We start from the raw sequence: 18,518 nt of genomic DNA, 5'->3' as shown, positions 1-18,518 counted from the left end.
TCTCTCTCTCTCTCTCTCTCTCTCTCTCTCTCTCTCGCGCGCGCGCGCGCGCGCGCGTGCCCTTCGGTTCGGCCGGTCGATCAACGGTGGGTGACTAGAGGACGAGGATAGCGAACCAAGCGAACCGAATAGCGGAGTAGCGACGAGAAATACCGCGCGGCGCTGCGTGGCGCGGCGCGGCGCGGCGCGGCGCGGCGCGATCGAGGTCGGAGTTGGTCGGAGCGAAACGAAGACGCGCGGGCGCGCGCGTCGATCGACGACGGGACGGGGTCGACGGGGACGGACGACGGTGACAGTCGACACGACACGACGCGACAACGACTGGTGCGCGACGCGCGACACGCATGCATACGTCACTAGCCATGACGGGCAGCGCGGGGACGTGATGTTACGTGGCCGCTATCGCCGCGCGTCGCTTATCTGTCCGGAGTCGCGAAAGACTCGACGACTCGCGCTCGCGGCGCTCGCGCACGTCGAGCGATACGGAAAGGAGAATCGACGCTGGGAGCGACGATTACGAGCGACGAGCGCTATCGGACGCCTCGGTGCCGTGGCCGGGGCCGGGGCCGTGGCCGGGGCCGGGGCCGCGGTCGGGGTCGGGCCCGGGGCCGGGGCCGGGGCTGGGGCCAGAGTTGGAGCTGGGTCCTGGGCCGGGGCCGGGGCCGGGGCCGGAGCCGAGGCGCCGTTGCACGCCGACCGACCGGACCGACGGAGCAGCGTTGCCACCTCCTCGCAGCGGCCGCTGTCGCGGCTACCGCTACTGCCACCGCCGCCACCGCCGTCGCACCGTCGTTGCCACGTCCGCCGCCGCTACGTTCCATCGCCGGGAACGGCGACGACTACGACGACGACGACGACGATCGCCTCTATCACGCTGCTGGTAAGCTGCTGCCGCTCCTACTGCTGCTTTATACGTTGCTCTTTTTTTTCTCTCTTTCTCTCTCTCTCTCTCTGTCTTCTCTCTCACCCTGCAGAACGGTGCGTGCATGAATCGGAGTGACACGCCGCGCCGTACGGTTCCAATTCGGTATATGCGGTATACCTACTATCGTGTGTATACTTGTCGTGTGGTGGTGCTGCTCGGTAACAGTAGTAGGGGTCATGGTAATAGCCATGCCCGAATAAAAGGCAAAGGTCTCCCACCTGACAGGACACCCTCGTGACCTCGAATCTCTGCAGACGACTCTTGTCACTCTTGTCACTTGTCAGACGTCACTTTTGGATCTTTACGAGTGATGTGATAAGACGCCTCGAGTGCGCCTAGATGTGTGCGTTAGTCGCGATCGGGAATCGGGAATCGGGAATCGGGACTGCGGTATCTCTCGTAGTAAGAAAATAGGATAAAAGATAGCGTAGGTGCAGTAGGTAATGTGGATGTATCTCCTATGATTATCGCGTTAAATTACTTGTCATGTTGCAAGGTTGCAAGGACATAGGTAACGCGATAAAAACCGATGTGCCATGGAAAAGGAGTGGAGAGAATTGATACCTGGTATTTCACTCATTTAAAAACTTCGTAGTATTAAACGCTTCGTATTAAAAGAGAAAACGCAATTACCAGCGCGCACGCAAACGTAAACAACAGCTACTTTAATTTTATGGAATTTTACGTGGAAATTTTTAATGGAAATTACCGTAGGTGAACAGCCATTCGGTATCGGAAATAGGATGTATCTTGTACATGCTTTTTGTCCGATATTCGCGTTTGCTCGATAAAATGTCTGCAGGTTTTCAAGAATATCCAATCGTAATTTTATTTTTTAATCGCAATGCCGTCTTGCATTTTGCGCGCTTTTCCCGTGGCCAAATAAAAGTATTACTATGTTTAAAATATAATCATAATGACGCACAAAAATCAAATACATTTTATTTCTGTCTTAGGTTAATTTTATTTTACGTGAAGCCATCTGTATATTAACGTCGCAATTTCGCAAAGCTAACAATAAAAGTATTATATTTTGCGCGCGCAGAGAGTATTAACCAATTCCTTGCATATCCCCGCTTTATTTAGACACAATTTATCTCGTAAATTTATCCAAATATGAAATGCGAAAAATTTATTCGATATCGTAGGAGAGATTGTCCATTTTCTCATATTTCCTCGTTTGACGTCATTCAACATACGTTTGACGTCATTCATCATACCTACGTAGTATCGGAACAAGAATTTCGAATATGTATTATAAATATACATAAATATGTAGTTTTTTATCATTTTTGTCATATAATTTCTCACATATATATCGTATTGTAATATCATTTCTTCTCTAATAAAAGCAGCTAGACAAAAATAATTGACTAAAGGTTATTTTATATTTTTCCTTTTTTTAAATACAATTTATCGCGTGAAATATTTAGCATTTGTTTCTTGACTCGCGTATGTCACTTAATTTTCAAATATGGGGTTTTACATCTTCGATCCGGATCAGGGTACATTGAATGAGAAGCCAGAATTTCTCGACCGACCATCCGTGCTTTTTCGAAAGAAATATCGATATCGTAGAATGCTCGTTATTCAAACGAATCGTTTCTTTCGCGATTGGCAACACCAAAGTCTCGAGGATCGATCCGAATTCGTCTGACCTCGCAAGTTTGTTTATCCGGCGCGAGCGATGACACGTGACTCGATTTCCGACGAGTCACGGCATGCGAGTGATGCGAGGAACGTTTTCTGGACTTGGCACCCGTGTCCTCTCTTTCTCCCCCCCCCCCCACCCTTCCGCTCTCTCTCCCTCACGGCAAGAGGAGCGAGGGAGAGAGGAGAGATGTTCGTCCCTTCCCTCGCGCGTCCAGCCTTGGCGGATCATTCACAGACTGGAGTCGCTTTCGCACGGATTCGTACGCCGGTGCCAAAGTTGTACCAACAGGGGACAGGTGGTGGTCGACTTTCGTTTTCGAAAGTTCATTAACCCATCGTGGCCCATTATATACCACCAGCACCACGGTGGCCAGTCGGCATAGCGTCTTACTATTCCACCGAAACTATTTTTCAAGCATTCGAGCACACACAAACGGTCGTGGCTTGCCAAATTGCATTTCTCGAAAGTTGCTTGCGCAAAAGGCACGCGACGAAAGTTAATTGTTGCATTTAGCGACGATGCTTACATCTCTGATCTCAGAATGAAAAAAGAAATAACGAAAAACGTAGTTTCTTATTAGAGTCTCGTGTGTGAAAATATCAAGGTACAAAAAATGAAGAAAAGAAACCAAGAATCGATAGAAATCAATTTCCTCTCTATTTAATTATTTAAGATAACTATAGATGCAGTTTGAAGTTGACACGTAAGCAGAGATATTACATATATACATATATATAGATAATTACGCAACTTTTCTTCGCTTACAGTTAACAATTGTTTGCACTACTTTCGTTATCGTTTCGTCATATAATTTTAATGACGATATGCGAGTAATTGCTAATAAATTATTTATATATTTCGTATATGACCATATCTTTACACACAAGAATATGATTATACTGTTCAGGGTACGAACATTACGAAAAATAATTTAATTCGTACTTGTAAATATTAATTCTGTCAATTAATTGGTAGTAAAAATTAATTTCTTATATTTATACACGTATTTTAAGTCGAGCAAATTCTCGTTACTTTTCATTGCTTTTTTTCTTTCGTTCGGTCACGGCAATTTTATGAACACACATTTTGGAGACGTAAAAGTGTCAATAGCACTTTTACTTTAGCAGGTACAAACAAAACAAAACAATACAAAAGCAGTAAGCAGTAAACGATTCGACCAATCGCAATCATTGGCGAGCATTAAAGGTCAATCTAGACAAACTTGCATAGCGCATAAACATAAGCATAAGAGATTTGATTGGTCCATATGCATATGCATAAGGAAATAGACCAATCCGTTTCTTTATGCATATGGTTATGCACCTATGCAAGTTTGTCTGGATAGACCTTAAAGAGCATCCCTGAGCGTTCCTGAGCGAGAACGATAGCTTACGTCGCGTCGCCGAGTCGAGGAGAATGGTCGATTGTGATTACTGTCTTCTAGCTTACATTCTTTTACGCGCTATAGGGCTTTTAGCTATTCTCGTCACCGATGCCGATGCCGAGCAGATCGCACAAACGAATCGCGCCAACGAAACTCGCTGTACACAGCGACACGCACTTACACCTATACCTATACACCGTATGTATACTGTATACTGCCGAGTGTCGTATAGGCCGCCGAGTCGTCGGGCTCGACGCTCGACGCTCGACGTGTTTACCGGCTCGGGCGGCTCGAAAGTATTACGCTGGTTCTTGGATGCGCGCGACAGACAAAGAGGAAGAGAGAGAGAGAGAGAGAGAGAGAGAGAAGAGAGAAAAAAAGGAGAGAGTAGAGAAACCATCCCCTTTAAGAGATAGACCTTAAAGTCTCGGCCATACGTCGGCGTCGGCGTCGGCACGTTTCCCCCCGAGATCTCTCGCGAGGGACATTTATCCACGCACGTCGGCATTGTGCGCCGATGCACATGAAAATCGCGTGCCGTTCGTCACGAGCAAACGGCCCCCGCGCCGCGCCGCGTCGCTCGTCAGCGCTGATGCTGACCGTGCTGCTGCAACGGGAACCGGGAACGCACCGCGAACGAACGCGTTGCTATGCGTTGCTATGCGTCGCTACGCATGTTTGCACCGGCAGCAAACTGCGCTGCTGATTATCACACGTCTTATCGCCGACGATGCGCACCGTGACAGCGTCGTAGCGATTCTTACATTACGCTGTCACATAGACTGTCACTAGCTTTGTCTCGGAATCGTGTTTCGAGTTTCATAAATCTACTTTTTTAAATCTAAATTTTGTTGTTTTAAAGAATCTAATTTCTAATTTATGTGTATTTGATTTTCGTTCTATTTGACGTTGAAAAAAAATAGTCGTATATTACTTTACGTTGTTTGTGGAAAGTAAAATAATTTTTGTTTATATAAGAAATTGATTAAAAATAGTTTCCATTGCACGTTAATATATTATATAATTGCGATATTAGATAAAATCGAGGATAAGACATTCTTTTTAACAACAGAATTGAATATTAAAAATTAATTATCGAGCACGCACATTAATATCTCGTAGCTGTATCGGCAGCTGTTGTTTTCGATAGATTAACAATCGATTGGCACAGCTGTTTCAGCACAGATTAACAACATGGAAGCAAAGGAGAGGGAAAAGCCGCTGGTCAAAGACTTAAACGAACATATCGTGTGTCCGCTGTGCAGAGGCTACCTCATAGATGCTACGACTCTCGTGGAATGTCTGCACTCCTGTTAGTATTTTCTTCAACATGATCATCATTGCTTGTCGTTAACCATCGTGCGGTCGCGTTGCTGTAATTGTAAAACAAAAATCCAATATTAAGGACATCATTCTATTTGATACTTCAGATACTACTTGTATATAAAAAGCAAATGTAAAGAATTTTCCTTCGGGATTGTTATATTTTCAGAACTTTTAAGTCAATGCTTTTCTTAAATCGGAGGGCATATTTTGTAGCTTGCAACTGATACCAAGATTAATTCATTCTGCATTACCCTCGCTCTATAAACATACACTACAGTCTGCACACAAGTCATGTTTTTAACATTCTTTTCAAATCTGGGAAAGTCAAAGTGTTCTTTTTTTCTTGTATAATAATTATTGTCTTGAATGTCGCGATGTCATGCTCGAATCGATCCAATTATATATGTATATCGAAATATAATTGTGAGACGCCGCGCCGCGGCCGTTTCTTTCCTCACGTCTCACGTCTCACGTCGCAAACGCGGGTCGTCAGTTTGCAGAGGTTGCATCGTTCGGCGTCTGAGTAGCGGCGCCCGCGCGTGCCCCGTGTGCAGCGTCGCGGCGTCGCCGCCGCTCTTGCCGGATACGCGGCTTCAACGGCTGGTATATCTCGCGGTGCCCGGTCTCTTCCGGTCGGAGCTCGAACGTAGACGCCACTTCCGTCTGGTGAATCCGCAATGCCCGCCGTTGCTCTCGCCCGTGGGCGGCCTCGAACTCACTCTGGAGGATCTCGTCAGTCTGAGCTTGCGAGAACTGGAGAACACGGAAGACGGAACGCCGAAGGAGGCGAAGGAAGGAGGCGACTCGTCGAATCGTGCGAACGAGGTATCGGCAGGGGACGTGAGTAGTGGCGGAAGCACGAGGTATCTCAAGTGTTCGGCCGCCGTGACAGTGCGTCATCTGGTGAGACTGCTGATGCTGAAGAGAGGATGGGAAGAGGCTAACGCGACCGTCAACGGTGTCAATAATAGGATAGAAATTTTGTACCAGATGGACGAGGCGCAACATCCCGACGGGGAAAGCATGCGCCCGCTCAATCCCTCTTGGACGCTTCTGGACCTCGCTTGCATATTTCGATGGAAGAGGGTGAGTTTAATGGTCCGGCTTGACGTATACCGCGGTCGATCGATCGTTTTCATATCATACATACAAAATCGAGTCTATATTAACCCTTGAGTATTCTCCAAAATTGATTTGATCCAAATAATTTTTCTCTTGTTTCCATATTCTTTTCGCTTTTAGAAAGCTGCAGAAAAGGAACGTTACAGGAAATAAATGTTATATTACGTACGATTTGTTATTATTCGATATTTGAATTTTCAGAATTTAATATCAAGTCTCTTTTATAGGAGAAAAATATTTGTTAACACGTATCTGTGCATAACTTGCGAAATTTTATTTATTGCATTTTTATTCGCCTTAACATTTCCATTATCATTCTATGTTCTAAAGAGCTATTGCTTGCGTCTCATGCTATTGATATCGCGTGCTATCTTAGCGGCAACGTTTCGATATTTCATCGTTCAATCGTTCGATAGTTTAATCGTCGAATTATGCTCGAAAATATTAACCGAACAAGGAAGTACTCTCGGGAAATTCTTTGGAAATAAAATAAGTAAGCAGCAGCTGTAAATTGTCGTGTTTGCTATGACCGAGCCTATATAGCCTGGCCAACAGCCAGCCGCGAGCCGGTGCGGTGCGATGCGCGTTATGAAAGGCGGCGCGATGGCCCGTCTGTTGCAGGAGGTGCCAATGAGACTGTTCTACCGGGTATTGCGAAAGGAAGAGGCGGCTTCGATCTCGAAAGTTTCCTCGTACAAGGATGACGCGACCAAGGATGTCCCGCCGGCGATCGAAAATATACAGCGACCACCGACCCCACCGCCGAGTCCCAAGCCTAGTCGCGAGCAGGAAGCTCGCGGCGCGGAGCCACCCCGTGCTCTCGAGACGACGAGCGTCGATGTCCGCGACAAAGAGATGCAATCGAAAAAGCCGCGCTGCGAGGTGACGCCCGTTATGCGTGCCCCGGACCCCCCGTCGACCATCACCGAACTGTCGACGAGCAATCGTCATCAGTCGCCGGAGAGTAAGAAGAACAAGGATATGGCAAGGTTGGAGCATCGGAAGCGGCGCAAACGGCGAAACAAGCGAGTGATCGCGGAGATCACTACGACGCCGCGCGAGGATCTCCTAAAACTCAAGGTCCGCCTGACGCCGTGTCCTCCGAGGATTACGTCTGGGGCGACAGGCAGCGGCGGGGGTGGGAGCGGAGGCATCGGTGCGAACAGTCGAACGAAAGAGAAACTGTTGCAGATGCGAGCGGTTAGACGCGACAAGATCAAGACGATCGTTCAGCAGCGATCGACGGCGAGTCCGCTAGCTCGGGAGGAAATCATGTCCAAGGAGTGCGCCGTGATAGACGTGGAAGAAACGATCGAGCAGATCATCGACAGCATTCCCGACGAGGTCGTGCATGTCGCGCAGATCATCGGCAAAAACGAGGAAACCAAGTCCAAGGAGTCCAAGTGCGTCGCCGCGGAAAAGATGACTAGCAAGGAGACGGAGGAATCGACGAAAATATCGGAGAGCAACGACGAACCAGAGAAACCGAAGAAAGATGAGGAGATTCTGCGACGACTGGGCTTGATAGCTGTTAACGAAGCCGGTGACAGAATGGCGAAGCAACGCGCGCAGAGCGGCGCTGACAAGACGGCGGATAGTCTGGACCGCGAGAAGCTGGAGAAGCAGGTACGCGAATGTAAGGCGAATCGCGTGCGAAGCTTGCTGGCGGAGAAGCAGATGCGCGACGCGCTCAAGACTATTATGTCCACGAAGGAGGAACTGACGTCGTCCGTCATTAAGACGCCAGTTTTGACGTCCATTCTTAATTCCGCACCCACGCCTGTCGCACCCGCGGCCGCCACGGTCGCGTCTATCACGCCGAAAAAGAAGGAACCACCGCCGTTGACGCCTCTGCGCGTCGCAAAACCTTCCGGTTTTGCTGCAACCAGCGTGATAGTGTCGAACATCACTTCCAAGTATGAAACGCCATTGGATCTCAGCAGTGGCAGCGGCGGTGGCGGCAGCAGCAGCGGCGGCGGCGGCGGCGGCGGCGGCGGCGGCGGCGGCGGCACCACCACCACCAACAATGACAACGTCCTCGACCTGTCTGCTACGTTACCCGACAACGGTCAATCTACTCTTCCATCTTCCTCGTCTTCTTCCTCCTCGCCATCCTCCTCCTCTTCTTCCTCCTCCTCTTCCTCTTCTTCCTCATCTTCCTCCTCGCCATCATCGTGCTCGATATCGTCCTTACCATCGTTGCCATCATCAAAGCTGCCAGCGCGATCCACAATTAGCGCCGCCGGCAGCCTTTTCCGTAAATCCAAGGAATTGGAGCCACAGCGCGGCAAAGGACAGCAGGAATCGAATCTGAGGACCCTCTCGGATGCCGCGGTGTCACGTCTGACAATGAGCACTTGTCTGATCGAAAAGAATCCGGCGATAGATTCGCTGGCATTGGCCGCCGCGAACGCAAACGCAAACGCCGCCAGTAGTAAGGTCGCTCTGCGCATACCGCAGCCGCATCATCGCATCTCCGGTTTCGGCATGAAAATCAAGCCCAATCTCGGCGTCCGCCACATTCCGAATCCCCAAGCTGTCGTCGTCTCGCAATATCGTAATCAAAAGTTACTTCAACGCAGTTATTTCAACGTCGTTCAGAAGTCGCCATAAATGTGTGTGTGTCTTTTATCTTTAATATAATTTATCTATCTATCATTTCCCCTGCCTCTCCCTCTCTCTCTCTCTCTCTTTCCTACTTACTATTTTCCTGTAAATAGTGTAAATCGGTCGTTAAACTTTGACATCGACACACGGAATTTCTGTACGACCGAAATACACGTATTTCGCGAACTTTAATATTTAATATTCAAATTCAATTGGAATTTTCCTAAGCGCGATGAAAGATTTTACTATTATATATATTAGCAAAAATCAAATATAATATTCAGAGTTGTTTTACACGAAATAGTCGAAATAAACAACGATCGTTGTCGATGCATTCATCAGACGACGTTTTTAATTATGTAAAAGCGTACAAGTTATATATATTACTTTCGATCTGATTACCATTGTCGGCGCGTCTTGTTTTCCCAGAGGGTGGGAAAGGGAGGAGAAATTGCCGACTATTGGTCGGATTATTGTTACCTAGATATATCAAAATGACTGTAATACTATACGCCTGACCTGTGCACTGTGTCGTGGTCTATAACTCCTATGGTTACTGGCGAATCGATTTGACAAACGGACTCTCGTGAGGAAAATTTGTGGCGTCCGATAAAGTATCCAATATTCAATGGAGACAATATAGTTATATATATGTAATATGTTGGATCGAGATGTGGTAATCGGTGAATGGATAGGAATGATAGCAGCGAAGCGCATGACAGATATAGTCATCCGTTGTTCCTTCTTTAGGACTGTGCGAGGACTCCGGAAGTTCGCGGAAAATGAGCTGCGGGTTCGAGTACTCAAAGATTTCTATAGTAAGTTTAATATTTGTTATAATTGACTAGATCTCTTCGAGTCATCAGCAGGAAGCTGAACGTATCTATATTTTTGAATTTTTGTTACTTGCATTTTTATTAAAAAAGTCTTATATCATGTTTACAATTTAGCAAATATCCTTATCATAGAAGAAGAATGCATTTTAGTTGACCAGAAAAGTTCCTCGTAATGTTTTACGTATTATTATAGAGTATTATTGTTTATAACTGTTGAATTATTTTAGTTAATGTGTATTGATTTAATTGTGCATGCGTGTGTGTATATATGTATGACGCTTTCGAAAAGTTTGTTTGTTTGAGGAAACATTGGAAACATTTAGAATCAATTACGAGATGTGTATGTAACAGGTGTTTGAATGCTCCCAAAGATGTAAATAATAAACAATCTCACGCAATTGCAAGCGGAACCCGATCACGTTCGCCTGTGTTACGTCGATTTTATTCTCAGGAAATCTAGCCGAGACTCGAACTCCGTATACAAGTTTTTCATTTTTCTCGAGTGCACGCACGGGCCTACCGCATTGGATGCGATTTTTCCCTCTCTCTCTCTCTCTCTCTCTCTCTCTCTCTCTCTCTCTCTCTCTCTCTCTCTCAGAACTTGCGATTAGCAAAATATATTGTAATAATTTGTAGAGATGCCAAAGAGAACGCCCGAGAACGTGTGCAATGTATTAGTGCAATGTAGTTATCATTTAACGTAAATTATATATAATCAATTTATCACTCGGCGAATTAGCGGCGCCGAAATATAAAAGGTAGGTAGAGAGTATTCGTACGGGCACGTATGAATTGCGTGTGCGTGATTTGTGATTCCCTGAAGAGACTCCGTAGCATATATAGACATCCGGGAGACGAGATGTTTTTATAACAGCACATTTTTTGCGGAATTAAAAAAAAACTTGTTGCGAAATCAGATTGTAGAAGTATCGTTAACGCGCGCGCGCAAATCGCGACCGCACTCCATTGTGCGACGATGACCAAAAAAGCAGTGCGTCTTCTGACTGGCAAGCGCATAGGCCTTAAACTGGCGGAAAAATTACAAATTCCACGCCATTTGGAACAATAAAACTTTTTTTAACCAGTCTTATTTTTCTAGATTCGAGCGACGTTAATACGTTTTGTAATTCCTGTATTAAGATAATTCGCAGCGTTTGTATTTGATGTACAGAAGCGAAGTTGGTATTCTCAATTTTTCTCTCGTTATTGAATTAGAAATAACGAGCGTCACATAAGCGTTTAGCATTTCTAATTTAATATAAAAAATAAAACGTTTGTGTTACCAGAGTTATTCAAATCTATATTTGCGCGATGAACCCTTTAATTTCATAGAAAATTTTGAAGAAATTGAAAATATGAGTTTTGCTTCTATACTTCTCATATACATATGTGTATGGAATACGTGATATTGATAACAAGGAATAGATGTCAGTATCTTGAATAGATGGTTATACATATATTATAGAAGGAAATCACTGGATCATAAATTATAGAATAATCTCGAATAAAAGACTCTTATAAATTTGAGGGGAAAAATGACCAATCGCAAAATATAGCATCAGGTGGTAGATAGCGTAAACTTTTCAAATTTAATCCTGGCACTGAGAGATTGATTTAAATAACCATTAAAAATATTCTATTTGTACGCATAACAGCTATAATATTCCAAAGTACGAACTACAGCGAACGACAAAATGCGAGAGCATTCGTAAAAGCCGGTTTTACTTCTACACGCGCTTACGATATAAGATCCAGTCGATGTAATCCCTCTGACATAACAGACGCATTAAAAAATGCCTAGCAAGCCCATAGAAACAAACTATAATTGCGTTTTGAAAAATAAAAATACGTATTCAATAAGAAATTGTTCAAAGTGGTCTTAAATTTCCTTGAACGATTACTTTTTCCTTGTCGTTTAAATCGTAATTTTCAAGGCCGTTCCACGCAAAGCTAACGCTTGAAAGATGGTTTTTAACAGTCACAATAACATATTTCGATATATGTATTTTGAAGAGTTAATCGAGATAAAAAAATCCGCATTTGTCAAATGCTTCGATAGTGCAATTATACGTACTATTATATGTATCGCGTAGATGGATATATATATATATATATATATATTACGATCACTTGCATGAAACCCCACATCCAATATTGCAATATTTCTCCTATTTGCATTAGTGTCAATGTGCCAAAACACAAAACGCAAAGTGCAAATTTAACATTTTTTACCAACACGTACGCTTTTGTATCTGTCGTCTAATTTTATTTAATTTGGATACTTCGAATTGCTAGAGTTCTTGTAGAAATAATCTTGGTTTTGACGTAATTGATCGCAAAGTCAATTAATAACGGGTACCATGGTAAACATATGCGTATAATTTTCGTAAAAGAAATCTATAAGTTCAGATTGTCGCGTGGAACCTGTCCATTGATCCAGTGAAATCGTAACGGTTTACTCCATTTGTGAAGGAGTCTTGAGACGTTTATAGAAAACCGGCTCCTGTACTCGAATGAAATCAATGCATGAAGCGACTTTCGATTAATAGCGTAGTTTCCTAATAGTGTAGTTTATAATACACAGAACGGAACAGAACTGTGTTAAAACATGAATGCGACCAAGTATATTCAAACCGGTATTGAAATAGGGCTTAACGAATATTAATATGTAATGATAGCGGAGAATGATAATAAGCAACAGATTTAAATGCCAAATAATGTAAATTTAAATAGTTATTTATTCCTACGAATTTTAGAGGAAAAATTTAACTATTTTTTCTCACATTTCTTCAACTTTTTTATTGTTATAAATACTTAATATTTTTATGTATTTTTTTTACGTCTCCTTGTCACATCATGCAGTGATAATAACGATAAAAAATAATCAATAATGCAAACCAAATTTACTTTTAAAAGAAATCATTTAATACGGAAGATTAAACTATAAGTGCGATGAACACAGTGACATTAACATTAAATAAGTTTTACAACAACAATGTAGACAAATGAATATTTACCTCCGATATGAAAAATATTAACGGAGAAATATTGAATGTAAGAGATGACGAAGGCGTAAAACATATACACATCGTCATCAACAAAAATTAGATTTCTTAGAAAGAAGTAGAATCGATGAAAATCGACAGAAAATTGATAAGAAAATTCAGAAAGAACGCTAATGAGCAAATTAACATAATAAGAAAACGTAAGATTAAAAAAGAACAGACAGAAGGATTAAAAACGCAAAAGAAGTCAGAAAGAAAGAAAGTCAAGACTTTTTCGTTAACTATAGCTCGATCTTTGTTTCCCCGTAACGAGATCACGTCAATTAATCATTGCGTTATACATTTTTCGTCGGACCGACATAATAGGACGCTTTCGATAACGTAAAAAAGAAGAAAGAATTAAATCAAAACTGCCACTTTTGCGAACAGAAGGAAAAGAGCCATGGTTAGTGGTTTTCACTTTGATTCACAGCAAATTCAAACACACACACACATACACAAGAGGGACCCAATAGATTTCTCAAAGCTATTTTTCTATTGTGCGCGTTTTTAAGTGATCGAACACGCGTTTATTATCCGAGAGATATCAAATTCTATCGAAAGAAAAATACAGGAACGAGATCCATATCCCTATCGAAGTTTATACTTATTAATAACGTGAATTAATGTAAAACTGACAATTTTAGAATTGGTGCGTTCTAGTTAACACGTATTTCCCGAGAAAAACAGAAGACATAGAGAAACGTATGATTTTTTGATTATAATTTATTATTGAGGCTATTATACGACTTTTTATCAAAGACAACTACAAGGCAGTTTTCGATATAATAATAACACAAATCCTACCAAATGCAAATAGTGTGATATATAAGAAAACGGATATATACCTCCATCAATTACGAAAGAAATTCTTGCGTTTCCTTATTTTCGATGTCACAATGCAACGTGGTCTTATTTAATGATCATCACGATAAACAGACAAACATCAGTACCGATATTCATAAAAACAATGCCGATATTCGTTATAGGTTTACGCATCTCTTCGAGATCTCATGGATATTCACGGTACGATAAGAATTTGAGAATCGTTATGATTCATCGTCAGTCGATAGTCGACACACGATTACGTCCTATCTTCTTTTCATGCTAACAATAAGTGTGTTGAAGAATCAGTTTGGCGAGTCTTATCGAAGACGGAGATCTACGTCATTAACATAACGACCGCGACGCGACGATCTCGATTCTCGAACGATGTGTACGGGGACGCATGAAAGTATTGGCTCGAGAAATGGCTCCGTTTGCGAGAACCAAGAATCTCAGAGACTCCTCCACGATTGTAATTCATTCTTATTATTACCAATCGTATTATCGCGAATAGCAAGCGTGTCATATTACGGTATTATGCAGTATTCTATTCGAACGGATTCATCCGCGCTCGAATTGCCTAGTATTAACTATTAACTATATAGTGTAATCGCGACGGTAATAATTATTCTATGCCAAATCGCAGCGAGATACAGCCTGCATATTCGTTTATGTTTGCCGTATAAATTGTTTTACCTGTCATCCTGTCGTCTAGCAGTTACGGTATATTTAAAAGATATTACATATTTATATTATTATATTGCAAATTTATTATAACAATTGTTCATTTTTTTAAGCACTTATGTGAAATTTAAGATTTTTACGTTAAGTGATTGTTATTTAACTATCTTATTTAATAAATTTATTTAATACTTATTAGGTAGAGGAGAATTTTTGTTGTTAGCAACAAGTTGACTACTCGTGCTATTATTTTCAGATAACGTTAATATTACAACAAAATTTTATAACAAATAATTGGCTAATATAGGTTTACTTTTATTCATATTCAAGTAGCTGTTAATTGATGTTTATTAATTCGATGTCCATAAACCGATATTCATTACCGTTTAATAACATTAAAATGCATGTCGCTATTTTTCCTTATACGCATAAGTAGCGAGAGAGCTCATATAAATAACCAATATTGAAAAATATTCACTCTTACATTAATTAATACAGATGCAAAGTGAAGATACTAATTCGGATTTCTCATTAGTAATGTGCGCAACGTATACGTGTGTATAATGTGCACACTGACAAATATTATAGCATGGTGCACAAATTAAATTGTTATACCTATTATGTACTTGAAACGGCCAAGCATTTAAAAAACCGACAACGGTACTAACAGCTCCTAAAATCAAAATTGATGACAAAAATGATCGACGCACGGAAATCGGTTTTTACGATGTGCGAGCGCGTGTATATGTATAGTATAATATAATATATCTTTAATATTGTTGCGATCGTTCGAGTGTTTTAATTGTCGAAACGAATATACCGCGCGATGCGATCTTCGGTATTAACGAGAGAGAGAAATTGTCGAATTTATAAATTGACGAAAGGTTAAGAAAGGTGCCGAATGGATGAAAGGCAGTAATTGTTGCGCGTATTTATTAGCTACTCCATCTAACCTATTGTTTCAGCAAAGCTATTCGGAAGTCATATCGTATTGTACGTTGTAGGATTTGCTCGTAAACGAAATATAAAGTGTATAATATCCTACGCATGTGGTTTAACAATTTACTCATCCTTGCCTTAGGTATAGTGATACACGATATATTTCTTCCGCAGATACAAGTTTACAACGGTAAGTCAACTATACATGTGGTGAATATGCTCCCTCGTTAAGAAATTACTATATTAATTGTTATAATTTCTTGTTTAAAAAAAATCAGATTATTATCAAATCCGATAATTAATTTCCATATATTTCCGTATAAATTCAATTTTTACATATTCAGTAATGCGGAAAATTTTCGTGGAGGTAAGATTATGATAATATCATCAGGTATCACGAGGAAAGCAAACATTTGTCATATTATTTAGAATTTTAGATATAATAGAAAGTCGTTTCCTCAGTTTTACCGTGCCAGTGGTATTCTTTTCGGTATAATAAAACAATAAAATAGAAATAAAATAGAAATTAACGGAAATAATCAGCTTCCTCGCCTCCACTTTTTAAGACTCCATCGTTTCGTAACAATAGCATAATCGAATCCGTATCACGCGTTGAATACTCCGTAAAAAAAATTAAATAAACTCTTAATTTTAAGCAATTTTTCTTCGAATCTTTGGCATTGAAACTATTACCGTAAGAATAGAAAGTTCGTAGAAACTTCGTATAGAAACTTGACTTGTGCAATGTGTGTGGGACCGAGCGTGAAAATGGCGAGTCAAGCTTGGAATGCGGAGTTATGTTACAAGTGCACCTACTACTTGAGTAATCCTAAATCCATCGCTTAACGTTTATCAGCGAATATTCGTGTATTCGTATCGTTAATTAATAAAAATATTCTGCAGATTTTTTTGTTATCTCTGATGACAGATTTCCTTGATAAAAATACGCGGGTTGTTTCAGTTTTGCATGCAGTTAGCACTCGTGTTTAACTCAATTTACTTTTTCTTTTTAGGCTCGTTACATTAGACTATTAGAGCAAGAACAATTCATTTACAATTATTTATTCGTTTATCGTGACTCGTGACTAACGAGCAGATAATCTTTATAATAAAAGTCTGTTAATATTTCATGATTTCCGACAAACTATCGTACTTATTTATATAATAAGTATGACAGAAAAAGTAATTGCTCGCAGTGATGTGTATTACTCGTAACCTTTCGGCTGATCGACGAATCGTGGACAATATGTGAATTGTAAAGCTGATGACATTTTACAATTCTTTGAAAAGGTTATCGAGTTTGCTCTTAATTTGTATTGCAAAAAGTGATTGTTCTCCCGACCGCTGATTAACAGTTGGGATATGACTGAATGAGTCTGTGTCATTGTCGCCGACCGATCGCCGACATTTTTTAAGTTTTATAAAAAGTCAGGGAGCTCGTTGCAGGTCGACCGAGATCGTGGAATTCTAGACGACATCCATAAGGATAACCTCCTCCCCCCTCTCGCCCTTTCGCCGGATTATCAGCAGTTAGCTAAGAGGATGATTTCAATAATACGCTTCAAAAGTGGAAGGCCTATGCTATCATAGGCGGAGGAGGAAGGTACACCGATCCTTACCTTCGGCAACCTACATTAGACGCGAGAGAGTCAGCCTGCAGCCACACAGGCCTCGGCCGCTGATTGGCTGTGGCCTCCCCGGGGAAGTGCGTCGGAAGTGAAGAGGGCTGAGCGCGCTCGGGGCGAGAACGAGGCGCGGTTACACAATGCGATAACGCGATCCGCACCCTTGATAAAACTTGACTGCGATCTGCGATCTGCGACCTAGGCGACCCACTGCGACCGCGGTTGAATCAGCGGGTGGCGTCAGTCACGTCTATCGAACGCTTGACAACCGAATCTACAGCCAATAACGACGAATTTACACGTGAAACTCTTCTCAGGGTTGCGACGTTGAAATGCCCAACGTTTATCAGTTACAGTTACGTTAAGGATCTTTTTATCGCGTAAAGTAATTAATTCAGTCTCACCAAGTTATTCATATGATGTTTCTCAATTTTTATCCCAGGTATAACTTAAGCATTCAATAACAGACCTACGATGACACGAAAATCGAAACCCAACCAAATTGAAGCTTTTTTCTCGAGAAATATATTCTTCTTTGAAGGAAAGTTTTGAAAATTTTAACTTCAAAGAAGTAGAATCTTGCGGAACGAATAGATGCTTGGGACATCACCTTTATGCCGTTTGTTTTATGGAATTTCAAGTACAATAAGATCCTTTTCTAGTTTAGAATCGTCGATCCATTTATTCTGAAACGGTTCTGAAATTCACATGACGAATTTCTAGCTAGAGAGCAGTTTACAGAATAAAAGCTATTCCAGAATAGAGGAGTTCTATTGTATTCTAATACTCCAAGGCCCTTCGGCAAACGAACCCTACGACGAGTAGGGTTCTAGATTTGGAAATTGCAAGAACGCGGCGACATCCTCATCGTGTGTAAGGGACATTCGCGCGTAAACTATTCCTCTCTCTCGTTCGCTCGCGCTCCGTCTCGTTTCGTCCCATTGGCGGGCAATCCTCGGGATTTCGTTTTTTTCTGTCTCTCCCCCGCCACGCGGGACGAGCGGCATGACTGTAATGCCGCCACCCTTTTCGCCACCACTCTCCACCACCACGACGACGTGGAGGTCTTCTTCTTCTACCTCGACCTTCCCCCCTATCCCCTATCCCCCCCCCCGTCCGCGCCACCGGATCGCCCTCACGCACGCACGCACACGCGTGTACGCGCGCGCGCGCTCACACACACGCGGCGCACCCTTCGTCCTGCCTGCGGATGTAGTGGAGAATGAATAATGTACTCTCGCATCAGGAGGGGCTCTGGCTCCGGGGAATGCGAGTGCGAGAGCCCCGTTCGCTTTCCCTTCCCCTCTTGGATTGGAAGACGCACAGGCTACTACCACGTTCTTATCGAAACGGCGCGACCGCGACGCAGCGCGGCGGGCAACTACGAACGGTTTACGCGTAGGCGAACTGGGCTTTGATACGACCGACGAAACGATCCTGATATTCGATCTCGTTCTCGTTCTTCGTCGCGACGTTAACGGCCCTTTAACAGTCAATTCGTTCGCGTCTAGTCGCTAATCCTGATCGTCGAGTCTCGTGTAATATCGTGC

General features: G+C 42.5%; 1 protein-coding gene across 1 annotated transcript; it reads left to right on the top strand.

Annotated features, from left to right (window-relative positions):
- Positions 1–366: 366 nt before the first annotated feature.
- LOC139777143 (uncharacterized) lies at positions 367–15,448 on the top strand. The gene is made up of 4 exons (XM_071714367.1): positions 367–880; positions 5,135–5,275; positions 5,783–6,375; positions 7,033–15,448. Exons 2-4 carry the CDS (start codon positions 5,158–5,160, stop codon positions 9,022–9,024), a joined length of 2,703 nt encoding a protein of 900 aa, XP_071570468.1. The 5' UTR covers positions 367–880; positions 5,135–5,157; the 3' UTR covers positions 9,025–15,448.
- The last annotated feature ends 3,070 nt before the right edge of the window (positions 15,449–18,518 follow it).

This window comes from Temnothorax nylanderi, unplaced genomic scaffold (assembly GCF_030848795.1).
Source record: "Temnothorax nylanderi isolate EJ_2023f unplaced genomic scaffold, tnyl_v1.0 TNYL_tig0140_pilon, whole genome shotgun sequence".
NCBI lineage: Eukaryota > Metazoa > Arthropoda > Insecta > Hymenoptera > Formicidae > Temnothorax > Temnothorax nylanderi.
This window is presented reverse-complemented; position numbering and strand designations above follow the sequence as displayed.

Coding starts and splice junctions, on each gene's coding strand:
- LOC139777143 (XM_071714367.1), top strand. CDS start 5,158: ATGGAAGCAAAGGAGAGGGAAAAGCCGCTGGTCAAAGACTTAAACGAA. Junction 5,276..5,782: donor CGTGGAATGTCTGCACTCCT/GTTAGTATTTTC, acceptor GCGGGTCGTCAG/TTTGCAGAGGTTGCATCGTT. Junction 6,376..7,032: donor GCATATTTCGATGGAAGAGG/GTGAGTTTAATG, acceptor CGTCTGTTGCAG/GAGGTGCCAATGAGACTGTT.